General features: G+C 38.9%; 1 protein-coding gene across 1 annotated transcript; it reads left to right on the forward strand.

Annotated features, from left to right (window-relative positions):
• Positions 1-75: 75 nt before the first annotated feature.
• On the forward strand, positions 76-22,042 carry IFT54 (intraflagellar transport 54). Its single transcript, XM_071595309.1, has 12 exons — positions 76-323; positions 396-515; positions 9,644-9,741; positions 10,335-10,433; positions 12,203-12,420; positions 12,809-13,252; positions 15,207-15,573; positions 17,507-17,698; positions 19,120-19,150; positions 19,276-19,415; positions 19,519-19,733; positions 21,862-22,042. Exons 1-12 carry the CDS (start codon positions 179-181, stop codon positions 22,040-22,042), a joined length of 2,250 nt encoding a protein of 749 aa, XP_071451410.1. The 5' UTR covers positions 76-178.
• The last annotated feature ends 1,332 nt before the right edge of the window (positions 22,043-23,374 follow it).

Here is a 23,374-nt window from a genome sequence, read left to right on the forward strand (position 1 = left end):
TTAGTTACTTGTAATTAAATATGAATTATAAATCGTCATATTATGAAGTAATATCACTTAAGTAAATATCACGGATTATTTTGTCTTGGTTGCTATGGCAACGAATGAATGTTATGGCGGGAACCAATGGTAAGGATTCACGAGTAAGAAACAAGCGGCATTAGGCACATATCTTAAGATGAAGATGGGAGATGAAGTAAAACCAACTGTTATCAAAAAGACCCAAGATACATTAGGGAAATTCATTAAGAGACCTCCTTTGAGTGAAAAGCTTCTACGAAAGCCACCATTTCGCTTTCTACACGACGTAATAACTACGGCAAGTTTACCTCCTTAATATATTGTTATAAATTGTTAAGAGGGAGGACTAAATGGATGATATTATTTACAGGTAGTTCGCGAAACTAAGTTTTTTGACGGTCTATTCACCGATGAAGAAATGAACTCAGAAAATGTGACAGACAAGGAGAGCAAAATGGCATTTTTACAAAAAGTGATCGATGTAGTTAGTAAGTGTTTGATTCCTATGAGTGCACTTATTTTGTCGTGGTAAATTACAACAGTAGTAATAAAGGTCAGATAAGTTGTATCGGCCAAATTTAGTAGGCACTGCATTGTCTGAGATAACCTAAGTAATAACCGCCGCAGTTTTATATTCTAAAGTGCTTCCGTTAATACTAGCGGAGTTAGTATGCATACAATGATGGTCAACGCAAATTACCTAGTGATGGTGGGGCAATCTGGCAGTCGATAAAGTTAATAATTGGTATTCATGTAGTTCATATCAACGTTATCTTCATTTTGACATGGTAGTATGCCGGCTTCAATTGTCATGTCGAAGACTTAGACCATCACTCTTCCGGGTAGTCACCTATTTTGGTGAATTCCGAATTCCATACACGTCCAAGAAATATTTCATCTTGCTCTCCTTTAGTAATGGAATATACACAGGACTAGAGGAAAGTAGACGTTGGATGTAATTCGAAGGGGAAACGCTATAGATAATTATCATTGGATAATGTTCACATTTTCTCGAGGTCCTAATGAAATTCCAAAATGCTTTCATGTCGTCACTCGGAGAAGCTGTCAATTTAATAGCATTATGTAGTTAATGTTTTGCACTCGTTGTACAATCAATATAAATTTACATGCAATCTGTATTTTTGTCATGCATTGGGCCTCTTTGGCTGTTTTCAGAGATTTTAAAATCTTTCAACAATCACATCAGAGGATTTGTGTAATTAAGTTAAATTTTGGGAAAACCAATGTCTAGTACGACCAATGCAATTTGATAATCAATATCAATCCATATTACAGTTCAAGGCATTATAATAGTATATGGTCAAAAGATTTAGAACTTTTCATTATTGGACTATTTACATGACATAGGAAAGTGGATAATTGGAGGTAATAATATTACAGATACTGATTACTGAAGATTCTCCTTTTGAGTTCGTCATCAAAGAACTCATCCACCCTGTAATGTATTTGAGCTGCTACTTCAGTGGGTTTGCCTTGGACAATGAATCCCATTTGAAACGAAGAAAATGCGTGTAAATGTCGAAAGAGTGTCATTTTTTAAATTAAATGTGGAGTCAATTCCATAATTTTTCAGTATTGCTGCACTGATTACAGTTACTGTTACTATCAAAGTTAAAAATTATAGTTCTTCAATTGCTACTTCTACTATTGTCTGTTGTGTCCTGAATTTTCTTCTCTGTATTTTTAGTGGACTACCTCTCTTTCATATAACTTTTTCTGTGATGAGGTGTGTTAACCATTTAAACTTCTCATTATGTCATAAAGTGTCCCCAATTTTTATTGCTTTCAGTTTTCCAGTGCTATTTCCACCCATAGCTCTCTGCCTTCTGGTTGGTCCCCGACATCCTTCTACTTCTTCTCTCTAGGGCCATCAATTCAAACTTTTCTGCCTCTTCCCACCCTTTCAGCCCATCCAGTGCCTTTCCTCTTCTCCTTTGTATCTTTCCCTCCTTTATTCAATTCAGTATGCCCACCCAGCTTAGATTTTAAACTGATGAACGTCAGTTATTCCACTTGGTATTTGTTGTGTGAAAGCAGCTTGATAAGGCTTGATTTATTGCAAAAAATTGCTCTTTTTTTTATATTTTGTCATATGTGCAATAACCTTTCTGGGCTGATCATTTAGAAAAAGAATTTTTTTTTTGCCACTTAGTTTCAGCATCTACAGAGTTTGAACTAAGTATCCTTGTTCCACGGGGGATCGAGATGGTGCGGGGGCTAACGTACTGGCTTCCCACCCTGAGGGCGTGGGTTCAAATCCCTGTAATGTTGAATATTTTTCAGAGGTATCTCGATCCCTACTTGAGGTGCTTTGTGGGGGGCACTTTGATTGAGTACACCGTCCATCGGATGGGACGTTAAACTGCGGACCCCTTGGCGCCTTTCGTAAAGAGTAGGCTAATGCCGACGCCGGGTTTCTCTCCACCCTTCATCCTTTCCTGTCCATCCCCTTTGGTGCAAATGACCTTAGCTGTCGGTCGCCTCCCCTAAAAACTACTACTACTCCCCTTGTTCCACTCAAGTAGATGCTGTAATTAAGTGGCAAAAAATCTCTTTTAACAGAAATAATATTCTATTTGGTTGCCTTCTAATTCCATCTTGGGAGCCTTTCATGTTTTATATAATCTTATTTGTGGTTCTTGCAGCACGTGCTTGCTACCATCTGCATCTTCTTTTCCATACAAAGTATGTCTCTCCCTTCTTTCACTTCTCTTTCTCAATACATATGTTCCTATTACATATCTTTCCTCTCCGACCAGCACTTTCTAGACTCCCAATACAAAAACTCTTTTGTTCAATGCCCTCTCCACCATCTAGTACATCTTCTACATCCATTAGTTCAGATGCGGGCACATATGTCTGTACGTATTATCAATAGATCCATGGGGGCCTTTTTCTCCTTATCATCTGTTTTGTGCTTAATGCTTTACACTGTTCTCTGATCATGCCATTCAGCATTATTATGACTCCATTCCATCCTTTCTTACCTCCCGAGTAATTTAAGAGTACAAATCTCACTCCATTACCTTCTCTCCATGTCTGATGTATTCCAATCAGATCCACGTTGCATAGTTTTATTTTTCTCTCAAAGTTGTCAATTTTATATACACTCAATAATATGTGCCATATATCATTTTTTGTTGAATTCTTAACAAAACTGTACTGTAAAAGATTCTTATGGGAAACAATTTGGAGTCTGGACAATTTATTTTGTGAAGAATTGATTTACTTTTTCTTTCGGTACTGACCACATTTAGGCTTTCAAGGGATAATATTTTGAGCTTTTAACAGGTTAGCATCCCATTGCCACCATCCTAATTCTCCTTACAGATTTGTCTCTCTTTGGAGGCATTTGTCATCTACTAGGCAACAAGATCCCCTGTACGTCTACCTGATCATTCACCCTATGTCAGGCCTTGATAGAGGGTTAACTTCTTCTCCCAGAAGTTACTCTATCATCATGAACGGGAACAGGTGATGCCATGCAGTTGAGGGGTTCACGTTTGAGTGGGAGGGGCCATTTTGAGTCACACCTCTCCTGTTCCAACCGAGAGGGAACATGTTAAACATAGGTTACCACAGCAAAAAGAATAATTGCACTGTGAGTGTAACTGGCAAAATAATTGAACAAGTTGATGTTTTTTTTAATATCTAGGCCAAATTACAGGATAAATGAAGATATTAAAGGGCATGTGGATGTCAGCAGAAAGGTCATTGGTAGTGTATGAAGAGGCTGTAACAAAAAATGAATGTGTTTCAGGCAGCAAAAATGGTAGTGTACAAACAGGTTCTCCTCCCAGTATTATTGTATAGAAGTGGAACTTGGAAATGCCAGAATACCTTTGAATATTTACTAAATGTGGTAGTTGCGTGATTACCATTAAAAGCAAATGAATTTGATTGATTCATGTGTATTGGATCCTAAAAGACATGTTTCAGACATGCATGTAAGACATCGCATGATAAGGAGAGGTGTGGAATAAATGGGTTGAGGGAGAATGTGGATTGTGTGTTCTGGTGATGGACAAATATAATGGTAGCGTGCTTTGCTGGTCTGATGCTGTTGAGAGGGAATGTGTGCACCAAATAGAAGAGATGCTCAAGACAAGGTTATTGGTAGTCTCAGTAAGGGAAGAGTATGCATGAAACAACATATGAGTGTGACAGAGGGAGAAGAAGTATGCCAAGATTGGGTGGTATGGAATAAATTAGGAAAATGGCCCAAGTTTCATGGAATCATTTCTTATCAGGCTTTTTAATTTGAGGGTTTTTATGACAAAATATTTCATTAATTTCCTACCGTCTCCTCTATGCCCATCCGACTCAAAGACAGCAAAGAGCCTAGGTGACACTGGCTGACGTTATTTCTTCCGCCACCCCCTGCCTTCTGATGCCCAACCATTCCCTTTTCAACCCTCCGAACACCCTTTTTAGCTGCTCATTTCCCTCAACTTCACCCACATAACTCCAAGGACATCCTTTCTTAACCCACCCCTTCTCTCTCTCTTCTCTCCCTCCCTCCATAATCACCTTCACTCCCATTACCCTTCCCTAAAAGCTCTTCTCCTCCCTTGTCTTTCTCATTCATGCACCTCCATGTCCTGTTGAAAACTTTGTACCTGAAGGTGTTGCAAATGAAATGAAATAAGTTATGTTGTGAAAAGATATCATGGAATCTTCTTATTCAATTTCTCAATGTTGAACCTGTGAAACCATTGAATTTTTTACTTAGTCTTTCCAGATAGGGATAGGCGTGATTGGCACGTGTAATTATAATTTGAAGTTATAATTGTGATATCTCCAAAAAGTGACTATCACATCTAATAAAAAAAATGAGTCATGAGAAGTCAAGCAAAGAATTATTTATATTTTACTGTGAAATAATTTGCAATATACTGATTTACTATAGTCTTAGTCTTAAATTTAATCGAGGAATTTGTTAGGTGGCCACTCGCCATTATAAAGTTGGGGAGTCTTGGTGGTGAAACTTTTCCTTTTTAATTATTATATTAATTTAATCAATGTTTCTGCTTTCCTATACAAATGGTAACCATGTGTGGGTGAATTTAAGTCATTGATATCCTCAAGCCGTTTTCAAAATGACTTGTGATTTCACTGGATCTGTAAATTCACCACAGAATTTGTATCCTCATGAGTCACCAGTTTCTCTGTTAAAGGCATTTCTCTTGTGTTGGAAATGTTAATTGCAGTGAGTTGTCCCGTATAATGTGCAAAACTAGTTTCATTGTCAATCTCAGCTCACGGTATGGCATTCATATGATGAATTTTAGAACAGTTTGAATCTCAGAGTATTTAAATGATTTCTTTCTTGTGTGCCTATTTTGGTAAAAATTTACACATTTGCATGTATCTGCACCAAGTGCACTGGTTTTAAACCTTTTACATTGTTATCAAATAAATGCATTAAAGATTACTTTGTTTCAATTGGAGTAAGCTTTTTTATATCCTGCAAAAATCTGCCTCTCATATCACTCTCCTTGGCTCTTATTCTTTTTCACCCCACTCATTTTGGATGCATTTGATTTGAACCTCTAATTTCTATCACTTTGTATGTCACTCATATTAATTGATGCGATATTCTTCCGTTGTACAAGTGCTTGTTCACCTCTAGATGGATTTAAAACTATACGCATTGACTTCACTTGCATGAAATGAATGATGCTAGTTATTGGTCCCTAAAACATGTCACACTGATTGCAAATAAACACATATGATGTCAAATACTTGTTTGCAGAACATCACAATACGAAAGTATTTGTTTGGGAAAAGGGCACATGGCGAATAGATACAGTGATAGTTTTTTCCAATCGTCATGCTCATTAAAATGTCAAATTGATTTGATTCGACCTCAGCTGTCCATTGATCTGCATATTTTTAGGGAGAGTGCATTAGGTTGGTTGCTTTTCATTGCCTATATCCCTTAACGGGAGACTCAAATATAGGGCAGCTGGATATAAAAAATTTAGATGGGTACGGTTTTTCCAAGTTTCCCATGGTCATATGTTCCATATTCCAGAAATCAATGATTGATGAGTTCGTGATGGTTGCAATGGAGCAGAATAAAATTAAAATAACCCTTCTCAACAAACACCTAGAAACACATATTTTTCTTTCATTGACTGTAAAGAAATTAGTCTACTAATTTTGGTTTGTAGAAATCAAAATATTTATATATATTATTATAAAAATTTTTAAATATTCCTTTTTCTTTTACTAGCCAGTAATACATTTGGAATCCATTTTCGGCAACCCCAGTTCCTCAGCAGTTGAGCTCCACTGTGTTTTTCAGCTGTTTTGGGTCAATTTTTACAGCTTTGATTTTTGTTTATCAGTCATTAAAAGACGCATTTGAGACATGTATGAACAGATCACATAGCTTGCAAATATTGCGGAAACGCAATTGGAGTTTGAATACAAATGATAATGGCAAATAAAAAAAGAAAACAATAAACAGCAGCAGTAACAGCATTCATAAGAATAAAACTATTTATCAATAGCGAGAGACATGAATTCATCCAAAGTATAGCATTAATCTTTGCACAGAAACTGATAGAGTTTAGACATAATAGTTTCAGGCTTAACTTTGTGGAATTCCTTCATTATGAGGGTGAAAAGAAACTTTACATTTCCACAATAAAGATTTAATATTTCACGACCATGGGTTTGATGCTGTGTATCATCATCAGTTTTCATAAATCAACATCTTTTCAACTTATATAGTCAGGCTCAAAGAGGGGATAAGTTGAGTGCAGTTGTGGCAACCCAATAGTGGTCCAGGAGAGGGGGAAGGTATGTATTGGAAGGTTACTGGCTCTAATTTGTGAAAGTTTATATTAATTAAATGATCGCTAAATGAAGAACACAATGTAACACTTCACTCTTAGAAATAGCGGTGGAAAAAAAACACATTGTGTCCTACATTTAACTAGGAGGGGTGTTTGTCTACAATGGTTTGACCTTTATTAAGGTACGGTCGATGATCATCACTGCCTTGGTGGGGGTGGGGTTGGTATGGAAAGACATTGGGAGTCTTTTAAGAATTTTAGGAGGGGGGAACGGGAGAGGTATATTGTTTCATTGACCACATCAAATCTGTCAGACTGAAGGGATTGCCAAATTTCCAACTCCTCCAAAGCATTCAACCTGTGTCCTTTTATTTCAGTGTGAAGAATGTCTGCTGTTAAGTTACTTATGAGAAGTGATTTTTATCTAAGAGATGTTTGGCGAATTGGGATCTGTTGTCTTTCTTTGTGAAGCATGATTGGTGTTCTTTGATCCTAATATCAAATGTCCTCCCTGTCTGTCCAATCTAGATTGCATTGCAGTCTGCAAAATTGAGTTTATAAACCCTGCTTTGTTGCATTATTTCAATTTTGTCTTTGGGTGAACCTATTATGTTTTTTAAATGACAAAATGAGCTGCTCATTGTATCCATTGTTTCTGGCTATTGTTTTTATTGTAGCTAATTCTTTTTCGAAATTGGTTTTTGACATGGGAATATTCACCAACCTGTGAAAAGCGGATAACTTTTGGGAAAAACAATGCCTTGAGTGAAATTGAATCACTTGGTCAGTATAAGAATTTTTTTGAAAGCTGGAGATCTCTAGGTGGTTGTTGATTTTAGAAATATTGAAATCAAGGAAGTTGAGGGAATTGTTATCTTCTATTCCGCAAGTGAATACCAGATTGTGATTCAATGAATTTAGATATGATAGAAACATTTCAAATTGCCTTTTGGAACCTACCCACACCCAAAACACATTCGTCTACATATTGATGCCAACACAATACATTTTTGGTCAGTCCATTTTGAGAGGAGAACTAACCTTTTTCAAAATGCTCCATGTAAATATCCACCAGTAGCAGGGACAAAGGGGAGCCCATGGCTAGGCCATTGGGTTGTTCAAAATAGTGGAGTGTGTAAGTTAAGATGTGAGTGTGATGCAGTGTCTATTGGATACTCGGGTCGAAAATTTCAAGAACGGGTGAAGGAGCACCAAGCCTGCAGAACAAAAAGTTAATGCCACATTTTGCGAAACATTCATTGGAATGTAACCATGGTAGTGGCTTTGAATTTGAAATTTTACATGTAGAAAAGAAAGAACTTAGTCTAGACTTAGCTTTAGAGCAGCTCGAAATTTTAAAAAGTGTATGCTCCAAAGAGAATATTGTTAATGACCTTTTGTACACCTCCCACTCCCCCCTCCTAAACTTACCATTTCTTGATACCTGCGCTTATGAGGGTAAGAACCCCTCTACTTCCCCCACACCCTCCCTTGACCTCAGAGATGTGTAAAAGATATTTGAATTTATGTCTATGAACCATTAAAACCCACCCACTTTCCTCCGCTGTAATGAGGAATGCTCCTCAAAGGGTGCCTCATGTTTTCTACCCTTCCCTCCAACAATCATTGCTCAATTCCCTCCCCCACCCACCCTCTCACCTCCCCACCCCTACCAGAGTGTAATATATATAGATGGATGTCTGTCAAAGTTGTCACCTGATGATAACTTTGAAACCCAGGTGGTCTCGGAATAAAAATAATAAATAATTTTTCAGTGGAATCACAAAGTTACCATTTTTCATTTCCAATATGAATCGATTTCATAAATTTATGCCGGAAACCACCAATTATACTGCTGAAGTATTCAACGGAAATGTAAATAGTATTCCTATTGCAGCATAGAAGCTCAATTCATCCCATTGCCCTAGTTGACTTCATTGATCACATAATATTGGTTTTGAATTTAGAGCATTTACTGTTAAACTGGGATAACATGTTGGAGTAAAATTAACAGATTAATCAAGCTGGGTGGTGAAAAAAATTGTTTTACTCCCATTGAAGCCCATCTGCAGAGTTTTCCTGCTAAGGAGTTTAACTACATATAAGTCATATCACAATTTTTTATTTAAAAACCTAAGCTTAAATCCAATTTGATTAACCTATGTGCCTCTAGTGTTTAGAGTGAGACATCCCTGCTTAGTTCATAATGTTCCCACTCAAAAGACTTAGTTTGGGTATTTAGACTATTATTTTTTGGTCTTGGATGCATCTTCATGTGAATACTTGCATTCTGTGCTGTTGATGCCCATTGGGCAAGTGGTTTTCCATTGGTGGCGTTGCCAATCCTCAGTGGAAGGGGCCAACAGTACTCATTTTCACATTTCGACATACACTTATCTGTAATAAATTTTTGGATATCAATAAATTTGTGAATATTACAAATTTTTACAAATGATGACTGCAACCCTATCTGGTAAATAGACCAACAGTACACATTTTCACATTTCGACATACGCTTATCTGTAATAAATTTTTGGATATCAATAAATTTGTGAACATTACAAATGATGACTGCAACCCTATCTGGTAAATAGACCTCTAAACAATAAATGGTCATAAGCAAAGGCCCGAGAGAGCATTTTCTATACTGGCTTCCTTGTGGATATTCATATTATTATAATGACCCACATCATTTTTGCTAACGTGCTCTTATTGCCATGTATTGAGTAAGTACATAGATAGTGGAAAAACATAGTGAAATCATAACAATCCTGTCACAGATATTGCATGTGGAGTATCCCTGGCAGTCAGACCAGCAAAAATTGTGGCTGGCTATGAGCCCGAGAAGACAAATGAATTACTACAAATCATTGGGAGAGCCATCGAAAAGAAGGTGAGAACATTCCTTTCATTCAGCAGGTCATACATTATATTTTTCATCAATGTTATCTCTAAATTAATAGCAGTGCTATTTGATAGCATTCATGTAACAAGGTTACAAGCTCTATTTTTGATTATTTAATTATAAACTTTGCTCTTTAAGTTTTATTTTATCACCAATGAAACAATACCTTTGAATGAAAAAGTGTTTCAACCAAAAAGTATTACTGTGCCTTGATTTAATTGATTAAAGTAGAGATAACTTCCTCTGGTTTGGGTACACACCCAGAAACATTAAGGAAAATAAAAGTACATAAAAGGAAGTAAACGAAAACGCGAACATTAAATTATTAATTATATCTGAACTGATGAATAGAAGTCCTATGTGCTGGAGAGGGAAATTAACGTATTTCATTGATATTGGCTATGCTTACAACACTTCTTACTTCATATAGTTCTGAGTGACCCCTTATATAATACAAAGTATCTCCACTTAGTATGCAGAGACGAAGATATGTAATACTCCTTTGCTATGTTGCACACACTGAGGAGGTCCAGTGCTATATATGAATAGCCTATTTAGCACACAATGTATATCCTTCTTAGATGGATTCATCCCAGGCAGTCCAGAAAGTGCTGGCCAAAGGAAAAGGCTCCAAAGAAGCAGAGCAGCCCACTGCAAAGAAATCTCACCCAAAGAAAGAGGTAATGCTCCCATCGAGGTTTAGTTTGGGTCTTGGAGCAATATATGTCTCATGGACACCATACCAATCATAGTCTGGCATCTGTTTATGATATTCTCGAATGTTGACAATAATTCAGTAATTATTATATTATTGAATACTAGAGGTTAAGTCACACTCGTGAGACTTTGAAATTCTGTCTTGAATGGTGACTGAAGTTTACATTAAGGGTGTGTGTTGTCATCTGAAGTAGTGCGCAAGATGGCAACCCCAAAGGATGTATGAATCCAGTGAGAGAAGAATTCTTACATTCTGTAATTACATTATTTATTTTCTTTTGTTTCTATTCAATTATTTTCATTATATTCCTATTACTTTTGGCCGTCTTGTCACCACTATTTACTACATCCATCCATCTATAACTAAGTAATACAACTAATTTCAAATTTTAGAATTCTAACATTGATGCCAATTGAATAGTTTTTCATAACTTTAATACAGTTATTAATAACAACGCTGCAACATTGGAAAATGTAAGATTTGCCAGTGTGTTTGCCCAATGAATTCTTGATTTGTAGTCTCCTGATGAAGATCTTTCCTAAACCTTGTCTCCCAAATACCAGATCAGTCACCATCAGTCAACTTTTTTCCTTCACCTTGATAAAATAAACTGCACTCCTGCAGACAAAAATTACTTCAGTTCAAAATACTTACTAGATAAACAAGGACTTAATGGTAAGTAAGTCTCTTCCTACTGATCGGTTCATTTAGATACAAACTCATTATTTGCTGCATAAAAGACAACATAATATGCACAAGAGTAGATAGCTGTAAAAAACCTTTAAAACAGCTACAATGGTTAAGAGTTTTGGACCGTACTCAACGTCAGGGTGTCTTTTGACGAGAAGAGTCTCCAGCCATACTGGAGAAACTTCTCACCAAGCTGGCCCAACAGCTGGCATCTTCAGGTTAGAAGTGACGATGCTCCAATTTGGTCAGAATTGATGCAGCGTCACTTCTGACCTGAAGATGCCAGCAGCGTGGCTGGAGAAACTTCTCACCAAGAGAAACCCTGACGCAGAGTATGGCCTGAAAGCCTTAACTATTGCGAATAAATGTCATGGAAACGTCTTAGTTCATTGTAAATTACCTATTATTCAACATTAAAAAAATGTGAAATTAAAATCTATGAACAAGTGGTCTTCCGGAAACAGCTTTAATTACAACTGATAACCATGATTCTATATAAAAGAAAATGCAATTTTCCTGAAGAGGAAAATTGCAATCTATCTTTTGACTTTACACTAAGATACCCTTCCACCATATCAAGCCTGGAACTGTGAACCTTGACCATCACAGTGGCTAACAATAACATTAATTTAGGAAATTCATTTTTCTATCATCCAAAAAAATCCAAGGGTTACTTTTCTAGAGTTTGCAGTTATTGGCTTTTCTAATTGAAAGAACTTGATAATTTAGCAATAGACGCCAAATACATACACACCCATTCACGGCACAGCCGGAAATAGCAGTACATGGGTACCAATAGTATTCTTGGATATCTAAACTCCTTGAGGAATACTTACTAGATAAACAAGGACTTAATGGTAAGTAAGTCTATTCCTACTGATCGTTTCATTTAGATACATAATCCAGATAGATAATGAATTTATTATTTGCTTGGAAATAAATTTTCAACAGTCTCCAAGCAAGCATAATCTTTGTACAATGAGAGGTAAGGTTTCTGTTGAACTGCTTTATTTTAATTTTATGAATACTGTTTTTATTCAGGAGCAAGGGAAAACAAAAAAAGTAGTGCCACAACCCCCTGAAAAGAAACAGCCCAGGGACAAAGCAGGGGGTGATACTTCAAAGCAGAAGAAACCAACAGCTGCCAAAGGAGAAGAAAAGGAGAAAAAGCCGACTGCCACAAATAGAGAAGAGAGTAAGAAATTGCACAATGCCACAAAAGATAAGAAGCCAAAGAAGAGTGAAGATAAACAAGTGGCGTGAGTGAGCATTACTTAACCATTTCCTATAATGTTTCTCAGAAATATTATTTACTTCAGCAAAATTTCTGTAATATGCATTTTTTGCTGAAATTCTTCTACTATTCATTCTTTTCAAACACTATAACACTAATATTAATACATCAAGATGCATGAAACGAACCTGGAAATTCATAAAATTATCCATATTTTACATTTCCCTGTTTACGTTTGGTTATATTTGTGTGCCATCTATGATGCCAGGAATTTTAAATATGTACTTTTGAGCTGTAAAGAGAGTTCTTTTAGTTTAATGTACATTTAGTGGCTAAATATTGTACACAATGGGCGATGCATGTTTAATAATATTTAAAACAAGGGTTAAATTCTTCCCCTGCCTCCCTTGCAGTGCGAGCAAAGATGCAAAGCATGAATCCCAGGAGAGGGCCCCCAAGGAACGGGAGAAAAAGGCAGGGGAGGAGGCGGGGAGAGTGGTGGCAAGTGGGAAGGCATCCGAGAGGGGCAGGAGGGGGTCATCGGCAGCCGTTGCAAGTGCTGAGGCTGCCAAGGAGACCATTGTGGAGGCTGTGGGGGAGGGGGCAGACATGGTAGTGGAGGAGGACGTGGCCATGGTGAGGCAGCCACCCACCAAGAAAGCCTCCTTGGATGCCATTGACATCGCAGAGGTGGAAGATGCCTTTGCCAGCCTTGAACCCCCCATTTCTGAGCAGGACAATGCCCAGGCAAATGCTCAGGAGACCCTAAGAGGCCACGAGGGGCATGGGGATGGAGCCACCATGGGTGACAGCAACGCCAGCAGAACAGGCTCACAAAAGAGAAGGCAGGCAATGACGTAAGTATTCATGGCTCTCAAATTTGGTGTGCTGCTTAATAGTGACCAGGTGTTTAGGTGTGGATGATGCCTTTAAAATCCAGGTTAGTGAAGAATGTAAAAGGAATGTTGGGTGGAAAGGAAGTCAGGTGAAGATGTGTTGCGTTTGATGGTAGAGGACAGGTGGGTGGCAGGTGAAATAAGATGTTGGTCTACTTTGAGTGGCAACTTACAGTCCACCAAGTATTCCTGCTTCTGTCCCACTGAATGACAAATAATGCTTCCGTAAATTTCAGCAAAGTAATATTTTTTAAATACTGTCAAGGTAATTAAACAAGTATATCGCCAGCGAGCATTTCAAAACTTGAAAATGGTCTGGTACAAAATGGTCGCCAAGCCACTGAAATGGTTGGTAAGATGAAAGGAAATTGAAATGTAACAGTCCACTAGAGAAGAAGGAACGTTGGCTAATCAATTAAGGAGGTTGATAATAAATATTTTGGACTTTAAAGACCTATTTGATTTCCATTGCAATGAATGAAAACACAGAAAATTAAACTAACCCAACCCATTTAGCTGTAAAAAAATCCATTAAAAATTAGAAATTATTCTATTCATCTTTTAAAGTGAATTCATCCAAAAATAAAAGTGAAACAACCTCAATCAAATTTTTTCTTCCAGGAACACCCACCATCATTTCCTATCATTGATCTAGTACACCATGCAGTATAATGATATGCAATGGGTTGAACATTGTGGTAAATGCTTATAATTAAAGATATTTCTTTTCAATACACATTTGTGTGAACTAAGAAAAAGAACTAAGTATTCTATCTTTTATTACTGTACAATATGATCACTTCCTATGATTTATTGTGGGCATATAAACATGCATTAGAACAAATTCATCAGTTGTATGTGCATATCTTATGATATTATTCTATCACTCACTTCCTCTATGCTTGGCCATCTTCCTCTTTGCTGTGTATAACTCTATAACCATCATTTTAATAATCCTAGTAATCTTTACAACTCACCTTTCACATGACAATCATGTGTATATTTCCTCCCTCCATCTCCTACTTGATCTTCCCTAGGTTTCCTGTCCTAAATTTCAACCTAATTACTTATTTTTTCACACTTTTGTTGGAGCCTACCATCAATTATAGAAATACCTTGATCCACAATCAACTGCCCAAAGGCTGGTTTTATAGGAATTGGAAGAGCTTGATTTTTTCTAAATTCTCTATCCTCGAAATCAGCCTAACATTCCAAGCGCCTATTCTAACAGCTGCAATTCTCTTATGGTCTCTCCTTTTTGCTGTCACTGTCAATTCATCTGTGCAAGAATTCATGAGATGATAACTGGGAATGATACCTACTCCTATGATCTGAGTCCCATAATTGCCAGGACACATTTTCACATTTGCTTTCATCACAATATTAAGAGAGAAATTATTGAGTATATTTCCTGTCTCCTTCCTCGCAATGGTTTGTGATGTGACATCATCACTTAAATGACCATCGCATTAGGATCAGACTACACTTTTTGAAGCCTTTGCAGCCAACTCACTGAGGAATAGATGCTACATGGACTACCTCATGCTTGGCCCTTACCCTGTAATCTATTTACTATTGGTGACCCTAGCAAGGCAGCTGTAAGAGTTATCAAAATACTGAAACAAGAGGTGGGGGGGATCTTAAACTGTCATTATGTCAAGCTTTTTTATTTATTGCATGATAGAATTTATTGTTGTAACCTAAATGAATTTGTTCAAGAGGTTTGGTTAATGCAAACATTATTTGACGGAAAACTGCTATAATGTCAATTAAGACTTTAAAAAAGTTTTTTCAGGAATTGTGGTTTGAGAGAGTGAATTAATGAGAGGGTCACAATTGGGTGAAAGATGGGAACCAAGAAGTTTGTTCTTGAAAGTTCTATGAAGTACATGCATACCTTCTCCCTCAACCACAGTGCCATGCCAAATGAGGATTTGAGATCTGCTGCCAGTTCGGTACAGAGGGTGGCCATTTCGACGCCAGTGGTGCGCCCTGCGTCCGTCATGTCCATGGCTGCGTCCAGGCCCCGAAGTGCTCGCCCCCATGCACCACGCTTGCGCTCCGCCCTCGGTGGCCTCATCCCCGCCGAGGAAGCAGATAGCGTGGTCGTCCCCAAGGGAGGAGGGAGGGTTTCGTCGTCATCATCATCAGGGGGCAAAGGGGGCCCAGGGGAGCAGGAAGTGGCAGGGCTCATGGCAGATGCCACAGTGGAAGATGCTGATGCAGCCGAGTTCCTCGTGGAAGAAGCGAGGCCACCCTCACCATCAGCAGCCATCAGACAGGTGAATCTTGGCTGAAGACACCTAACCACACTCCATCCCAGTCACTGGGAGGGGTAGATATAAGCAAAACCAAGGGAAATACCTACTCCAGTGTCCCAGTGATATCCAATCTAACTAGTAAAGACTTCACGCATACTGGGGACCACTCTTGTCCCTACTGGAAAGTCCCTCACAATAGGTTGCGTTCATTACCCGTAAAATTCATCAAATGCTTCCTCCAATACACAATCGCATTTCATCCCCAAATACGTATTGACTGGTATGAAAGTGGGTCCAAAATTCTCTGGTGCATTTCTCCTTTTCATACAACGAAAATCTTAGGTTGGCCAAGATCCTAATTTAGTTTACACTACAGTTTCAATGCAAACACTTCCTATTTTCTTCAATAATTAACTCCGGCTCAATGCCAGTCAAGAAGGAACTCCCCTTACTTTGCATTCCCCAACCACTTCCATTGCCTTTCCCTCTACTATTTAGCTATCATGATATGTGAGAGCTTGCTCATATAAAACAAGTTCCACCAGATGATAATGATCTTACCAATTGGGCATGGTTTTATGCAAAAAGCTTTTCAACACAGAAAATTTTCCTTTATTCTTTACATCTCAGACTAATATATTTGTGCTCTGATGATGGTCACTGAATCATACTTCTCTAACCCTCAGAATGGTATTTTTAACTCTTTGAAGAGGACTGTTTTGTAGGTGAAGCTCCTACATATTACTTGCTTTTGATTATGACTGAAATATTTATGAAAATTTCTACAGTCAAAAGATGTCCATGTGAATGCTCTTCGGAAATCTTATAGTGACCTCTGTCCACCAAACGTTTCCTCATGAGTACGCATTTTAGGAAATTTCTTGCAGTGGACCTGGCTTACCGGAGAATCTCTTTGTGTGTTGATGGAATTTGCTGGTTGGCTATGACCTATAGTCCAAATCCCTTTTATGTGTAGACTTTTCAAGTGAGTATGTGTGTTTTGGATATGCTTACAATAAGCCTGGTATACTGGAGACATTGCCTGATTGATTGGTAGTTTAGCTTGATATTTACTTATTATTTTCCACAGAAAATATATGCACTGCATGCAGGTAAAGGAATCTTCAGAAAAAGAAATACATGTAAGATGCAAACATAATGAAAACTAAAAATGCAAAAGATATCAAAACTATCTAGATAGTTAGTTACACTTTCTGGTTGTTCATCTGAACAACCAGACTACTCACCTGACTCTACTCCACCCGACTAACCACCGCGACTAATCACCCAAAGGCTGATTTTATATGTGTTGAGAGTCCAAAATCCAAATTCACCAAATCCAAAATAGTGTGTGAAAATTATATTTGAAGGGAGTATTAATCGGGCGAGGGAGGGCAAGTCCTGTGCTGCTTGCACTTTTCCAAGAAGAATTGGTATCCAAAACATCATGGACACACACTGCTCTACGTTGGGTTAAGCAGAGGGTGCCCAGAGCTATCACTAGGAATGAAATGTAGGCCCTCTGGTCAGTAGTGGTATTCTACCACCATATGCAACTTTTAGAAATCCCTTGTATAAGGGAATTTGCCCAAGAATCCTTACCGAAACCCACAAAGTGAATGTCTGCATGTTTTCCAAAAAACTGCGGTAGTTGCCATAACAGTAACTTTTAACGGAGCCATCTGCTAATATGCATTTCAATGCAACAATTTTAGAATTTAAAAATCATTCACCTTGACCAGAGGGTAAAAATGATTTTTACACTCTGAAATTGTTGCATTGGTCTTCATGTTTGTTCCAACACTGACTTTAATTTGTCACTACTTGGCATCACTAAGTAATTGTCAGATGCACATAGTTTTTAAATCCTTGCAGGAGTGCCACTGACCCATGCAGCATTTGAATCGTGTCCCCATACCCTTGCTCCCTAACAGTTGGCATAAACCCTTTGCAGATGGAGTCCGGTGGCGGTGAGGGTGGGCGGGAAGGTGGGGTTGCAGGAGAGCAGGGCAGGGAGCAGCAGGGTCTCCTGGTCGCCAAAATTCTTGAGACAAAGAAAGAGCTGGAGTCGGGTGTGGAGGAGGGCGAGGAGGGAAGCAGAAGCAGCAGCCGCCATGGCACGGGCCAAGCCAAGAGGGTCGAGATTGTGAGTAATCCACCGAGGCTCCACCCCACTATGTCCCCCACCTGTAGGGGGACTGGCAAGGCCTTGCCCTCTCACTTCGATGCATCCAATTTGTTGCTGAAGAGTGTCTTAAACCTGGGCACCCACAGTTGAGACTGGGCCTGAATGTTCTCACCCTTAACTTTCCATCCTGGTCTGGAACCTACACCATGCACCCCCAGCAACCTAAACATACTCTTCAGTCACCCATTTCACACTCAAGCCTATTCTGATTTTCCCTTCCAACTGCCTGCTTCTCTCATCTTCCCTCTTTTTCAGATGCATGTCCTCTTCATGCCAAATCAACTGGGTGTCCTATGGTCAAATGATTTTTGATTCTACTCTGTTTCAGTGTTCTCTCCATAATGTCAGGCAATTTTTTACCGAATTGAAGATTGTTTGAAGAACAATTTTGTCAAGAAAAAAGTAGTCCCTGATCATGCTGGTAAATAAGCTACGAGTAATGACTCCATTATCTTACTGATCAGGTAATTATTGAAAACTCATTATCTCATTAATCTTAAAGACTTCTGCGACATCTGTTTGATGGATGTTCTGCGCTGTTACTGGGAATTACCATCCTGTAGGATGGCTTGTTAGACAACAGTTTTGCCCCCAGTCCTGGAGGCATCTTAAGGTCAAAGTAATCTTTATTTCAATTTGACCGCTATACATCATAGTCGCTGGCTGGCCCAGAGTGAGTGAGTGTTTGGCTGTACTTAGTGAGGGGGAAATTCCCTTTTCCACGTCTAAGTAAGGGTGCAAACATCCTCACGGTTGGCATTCTTTGGACTCTTCATTATTTCTACCACTTCTCTCATGATTCTTGGGAAAGAGTGGATTTCCCTTGCCAGCACTTTTGTTTGGTAAAATTCAATTTTGTGTCCATGTTCCGATCACACATGTTCAGCCATTGCCGAGAGTTGGCACTGTTCCTTTTCTGTGGCCCATTGATGCTCCTTAATTCTTCATCTAATTGACCTTCCTGTGTATGGTCGAGGTAGGATTCTCCATACTTTTCTCCATACATGAGATTGGACTCCAGTCTTAGGTTATGGGTTGATATCACCGATTTTCTTCATTGTGGAGAACCTCGTAACCACGTTATATTTCCATAGTAGCATGCTTATCTTTTCCACTGTTCAAGCGACATATGGGATAGTGCATTCGCAGTCGGTTTTTTCTTTTCAGACTTCTCCTTGGGTCTTTTTCCTGGCCAGAATATGGTCTTTCACCAGTTCCTTTTCTTTCTTTGACATCCTTTTTAGGACCATTTGCTCCGCGTATCTGTTAATTTCCAGCACTGAGATCATGTGTCGTGTCTCCAAGGGAAGCGATTTTGGCATCTTAGATACTGTGGGCATGATGAACTAATGTATTCACTAGTGAGCTCTTTTGGGCAGGATGGTGGTGTGATCGCACATCCAAATACTGGTCAGTATGGGTTTTCTTTCGATACACTGCATGGCCAAGGGTACCATTAGGTCTTCTGCTGGCCAATACATTCAGAAAGGTCAGGACACAATGTTGTTCAACTTCCATTGTGAATTTTATAGCAGGATGTTGCCAAGAGTTCATCACAGCCTTGCACTTCTTCAGCTGCCTACACAAGAGGGTGGGAGGCCATGGTGCTGTCAAGAGGCCAACAAAAATAAATGTGAATGTTTGTGAGAGTGTGGCAGTAGATGCGTTTGAGTGTGTGAGTGAGTAGGGGCCTCCATTATATGATGTACTGTGATTGTATGTGACAATAACTAGAAATTTTCAAGTCATTTTGCCCATAATTTCATGCTATTGCACAGGAGTATGGCGAGGAAGAGGCGAGGGAGCGTCGGCGCCGGGGATTGGGCGAGGCGGAGAACCTCCAGTCTATGGTGCAGGCCATAGCGCGCGCCGCACACCCCCTTGGGTCCCTGCTCGCAATTCTGCAAGAGAATGTTGACTCAATGCGATCGGAGACGGGGAAGTGGCGAGCTGAGGGTGAGCAGCTACTCAAGCAGCTCAAGGATGAGGAGAAGTGAGTCTCACACTCTCCCCCCCCCCCCAACCACACCCCTTCCACTCACACTCTCTCCCCCCTCTCCCTGAGGAACCCATGCGCCTCGCGAAGGAATGGTTTTACTCCTTCAAAAATAGAAGAAAATTACTGTTGCAAGCACTTGCACTATTAAAATTTCCCTAGTGTTTAAGTTTTGTGAATTTCATTGGCCAATTAAGTAGAGAGCACGTGAAATCTTTCACCCGAGTCCCACTAAAAAGATCCTTATTTCAAACAAATTCATCATATAATTCACAAGGGAAATCATGCTGCAACATTACTTTGAAATATATTTCACAAAACATGATGTACATGTAATTTCTCAGAGTTTCTTAAATGAAATTTACTTATCTTATTTCTTATAATTTTCACTTGGGGTATTTTCTGATTATGCTTGATGATGAGCTTATTATGAGTAGGGCAAAAGCCATTGGTTCATTCAAGTATTTTAAGTTCTCTTACTCGCTCAATATGGATTGTCCTTAGCATTCATAATTACATTTTCCTGCCATATATCTCCTCCCCTCCCCCACCATGCCAAGCACTTCCTTGTTTGTTTTCCTTTCAGTCTACTTCACCTTTTCCATCCCCACCATTCAAAAACCAACACTCTATTACTAACTCTCATACGTGTACTATTCTAACACTCATACGTGTACTATCTTCTTTCAATTCTGAAACATACTGTTAGTATGGATGTTTTAAAAACACTCTACTATGGTCTATTTTATTCTCTTGTATCATAAGGTATCATAATCTGGGGAAGTGGGAGCTAAGTTAAATAAAATATTTATTATTCAAAAGAAATTGCTTAGGTTCATGTGCAATAAACCCTATAGAGCCCACTGCAGACCTCTCTTTCAAAGCCTTGGCATCTTAACAGCCCCTAATGTTTTTATTTATAATTCGATAATTTTTGTAAAAAAGAACATGCATCTATTCCCATCAAATAATGGCACACACGCCTAAGGGACTAGGACAAGAAATCATCTGTGTGTAGTGACTGCTAGCATGACAATGATGTCCAAGAGACCTCGTTCTCTGGGCATCAAAATATTCAACAGGCTTCCCATTAGTTTAAAAAATGAGAAATCACACTCTATTTAAAAAAATAAGTTATTTATGTACAAAAATGAAAAATGTTTTTACAGTGTGAACGACTTCTTCAGGGGATCGAGATGGTGCGGGGGCTAGCGTACTGGCTTCCCACCCAGAGGGCCCGGGTTCAAATCCCGGCGGTGTTGAATATTTTTCAGAGGTATCTCGATCCCTGCTTGAGGTGCTTTGTGGAGGGCACTTTGAGTGAGTACGCCGTCCGTCGGATGGGACGTTAAGCCGCGGACCCCTTGGCGCCTTTCGTAAAGAGTAGGCTAATGCCGACGCCGGGTTTCTCTCCACCCTTCATCCTTTCCTATCCATCCCCTATGGCGCAAATGACCTCAGCTGTCGGTCGCCTCCCCTCAAAAACTACTACTACGACTTCTTCAGTTCTGGGTAATTCTGAATTGTATATTGTGTAAATTCTTCATTATGTGCACAGGTGTAATTTTATTTTTCTTTTCTCTGGCTAGTAATCCAGTTACTGTACTTCTTGACGTACCCTATAAAATTACATAATTGTATGATATTCTATTCCATACTACAGGTATGTACTTTTCAATTGGGGAAATAAAATAATAATTATTATTATTATTATCATCCTGCTTCAATAACCCTGTTTCCGTGCCATACCAAACCACACTCCATAAATGTTTTGGCAAGCCTTTTCTTAACATCCTTTCCTCAACATACCTGTCATCAATTCCCTCCTTATAAAAGCTTCTTTCCTTAATGCAATTCTTCTCCCTAGTTCCTTACTACTTTGGCCATTTTGGACTAAAACACTTCTGAGATAGGTAAACTGTTCTACCTGCTCTAGTTTTTGCTCTCATATTTTAAAGTTTAATTTAGCCTTTCTCTTTCTGGAAAACCACATAACCTTTGTTCTGTTTAGATTTAATCTCATCCCGTACCTATTACAGTGACTTTCCAAAGCACCATTGGGAGGAACTGCCATCCAAGGAAAGTTTATTACTAGACTGAATTACTCCTTTATCACCTTTCACAGACAGATGGAGTTGGAATTGGAGCCCCTTCGTCTAGTCTTGTCTGAGGTGGAACAGAGAGTTATCGAGGAGAGGGAAGCTGTGTCTGCTGCCAAAGCTCGTGTTCTCAAGGCTGAGCGGCGGATTCATGTGATGCTGGACCCAAAAGGGAGCCCCCAGGGTCAGGTAGCTCAAGTGTCATAGGGTTAGAAACAACTTTTACTTCCTACATTTGTATATATTTACAGTAATAGACTCTCAAAAAATTGTAATTTCTTGCATTATTTTCCCAGTGCCAAGCATTTTTTTTACAAACACTCACTTGGTGATTGGATGGCGATAAAAAAGTTTAAAATAATGTGAAGTACAAGGTAGCAGTTCTTGTCTTTGAGTTTACTCATAGATAAAGCCCACCATTTCTCCTTTAGCTCCTTTCATATTCCCAGTTGCCAGACACACTCAACTAGTCACTGTTCAGATATCTTGGCAGGAACTGTTTGAGACCAAAATGTCAGTCAATGTAAAACCATTTTAGATTGAAATATGCAAAGTTATATTTATGGTCTTGGGCCTCATCCTGGCTATTCTTGGTACAATATGGTCAACGAAGAATAAAGGAGCACCAAGAACTATCCACTTCCTGATCCTACCTGGGGCGGCCGATAATATTATTAATTATTCAAGCTCTCTAAGGGACACCAGATGTAATTAGATATATTGGTTAGCTAGGTCTGCAGGGCGGCCATTCCTAGACGATGAGATGTAACTTGGTCTCTAACCGTGAAATGGAGCAGGGACAGGAAGCTAATAAGAGTGCATTTCCTGGAGAAACGGGAACGGGAAACATTAGAAAATGGGAAATCAACCAGACAATTCCAACCTAGCATGAAGGAAATAATGAAGACCAACTTTAAAACTTACATAGGAATTACGCAAATTTTAACAGGACATGGGGAGTTTAGATCATACATCAAGAAAATAGGGAAAATAAGGAGGGGACGTGTGAATGCATGATGAAGAAGGAAAGAAGCGAACTGGAAGCTATCCTTGGATATTTGCATAACGTCCAACAAATTGGGAAATACACGAGGAACCGATTAGGAAAATATTGGATAGATTTATCAACAAAAGACAAAGTTGGAACGGGGAGAACCATGGAAAGGAAGGGCATGTAATTCATATTTTGTAAAAAATTAACGAAATTATATTGGGGTTAAAAAATAAGGCACCCCAAAAAATTGATACAATAAATTGCTCGATTTTAATCGAATGGGTCAAATAATTATTCCGAGACGATATACCGCATGATGTCGGAGTGCAAAGCTTTATACTGGGCTCTTTTCAAAAGAGGTCGAAATGATTCGGAGTAACGGTGATTCCGTCTGCGTCAACAATGCGGGTCGATATTTTTCGCCTCTGCAGAGGACGAAAATATAACTACCATCTACTATGCTGCGAAAACGTCATATATTTAATTGGATGTTACGCCTAGGCTCTCATTGGTTTTTCCCAGAGCCTGACGTAAAAACCACTATG

This window comes from Hetaerina americana, unplaced genomic scaffold, assembly GCF_022747635.1.
Source record: "Hetaerina americana unplaced genomic scaffold, ioHetAmer1.1.p SCAF_7, whole genome shotgun sequence".
NCBI lineage: Eukaryota > Metazoa > Arthropoda > Insecta > Odonata > Calopterygidae > Hetaerina > Hetaerina americana.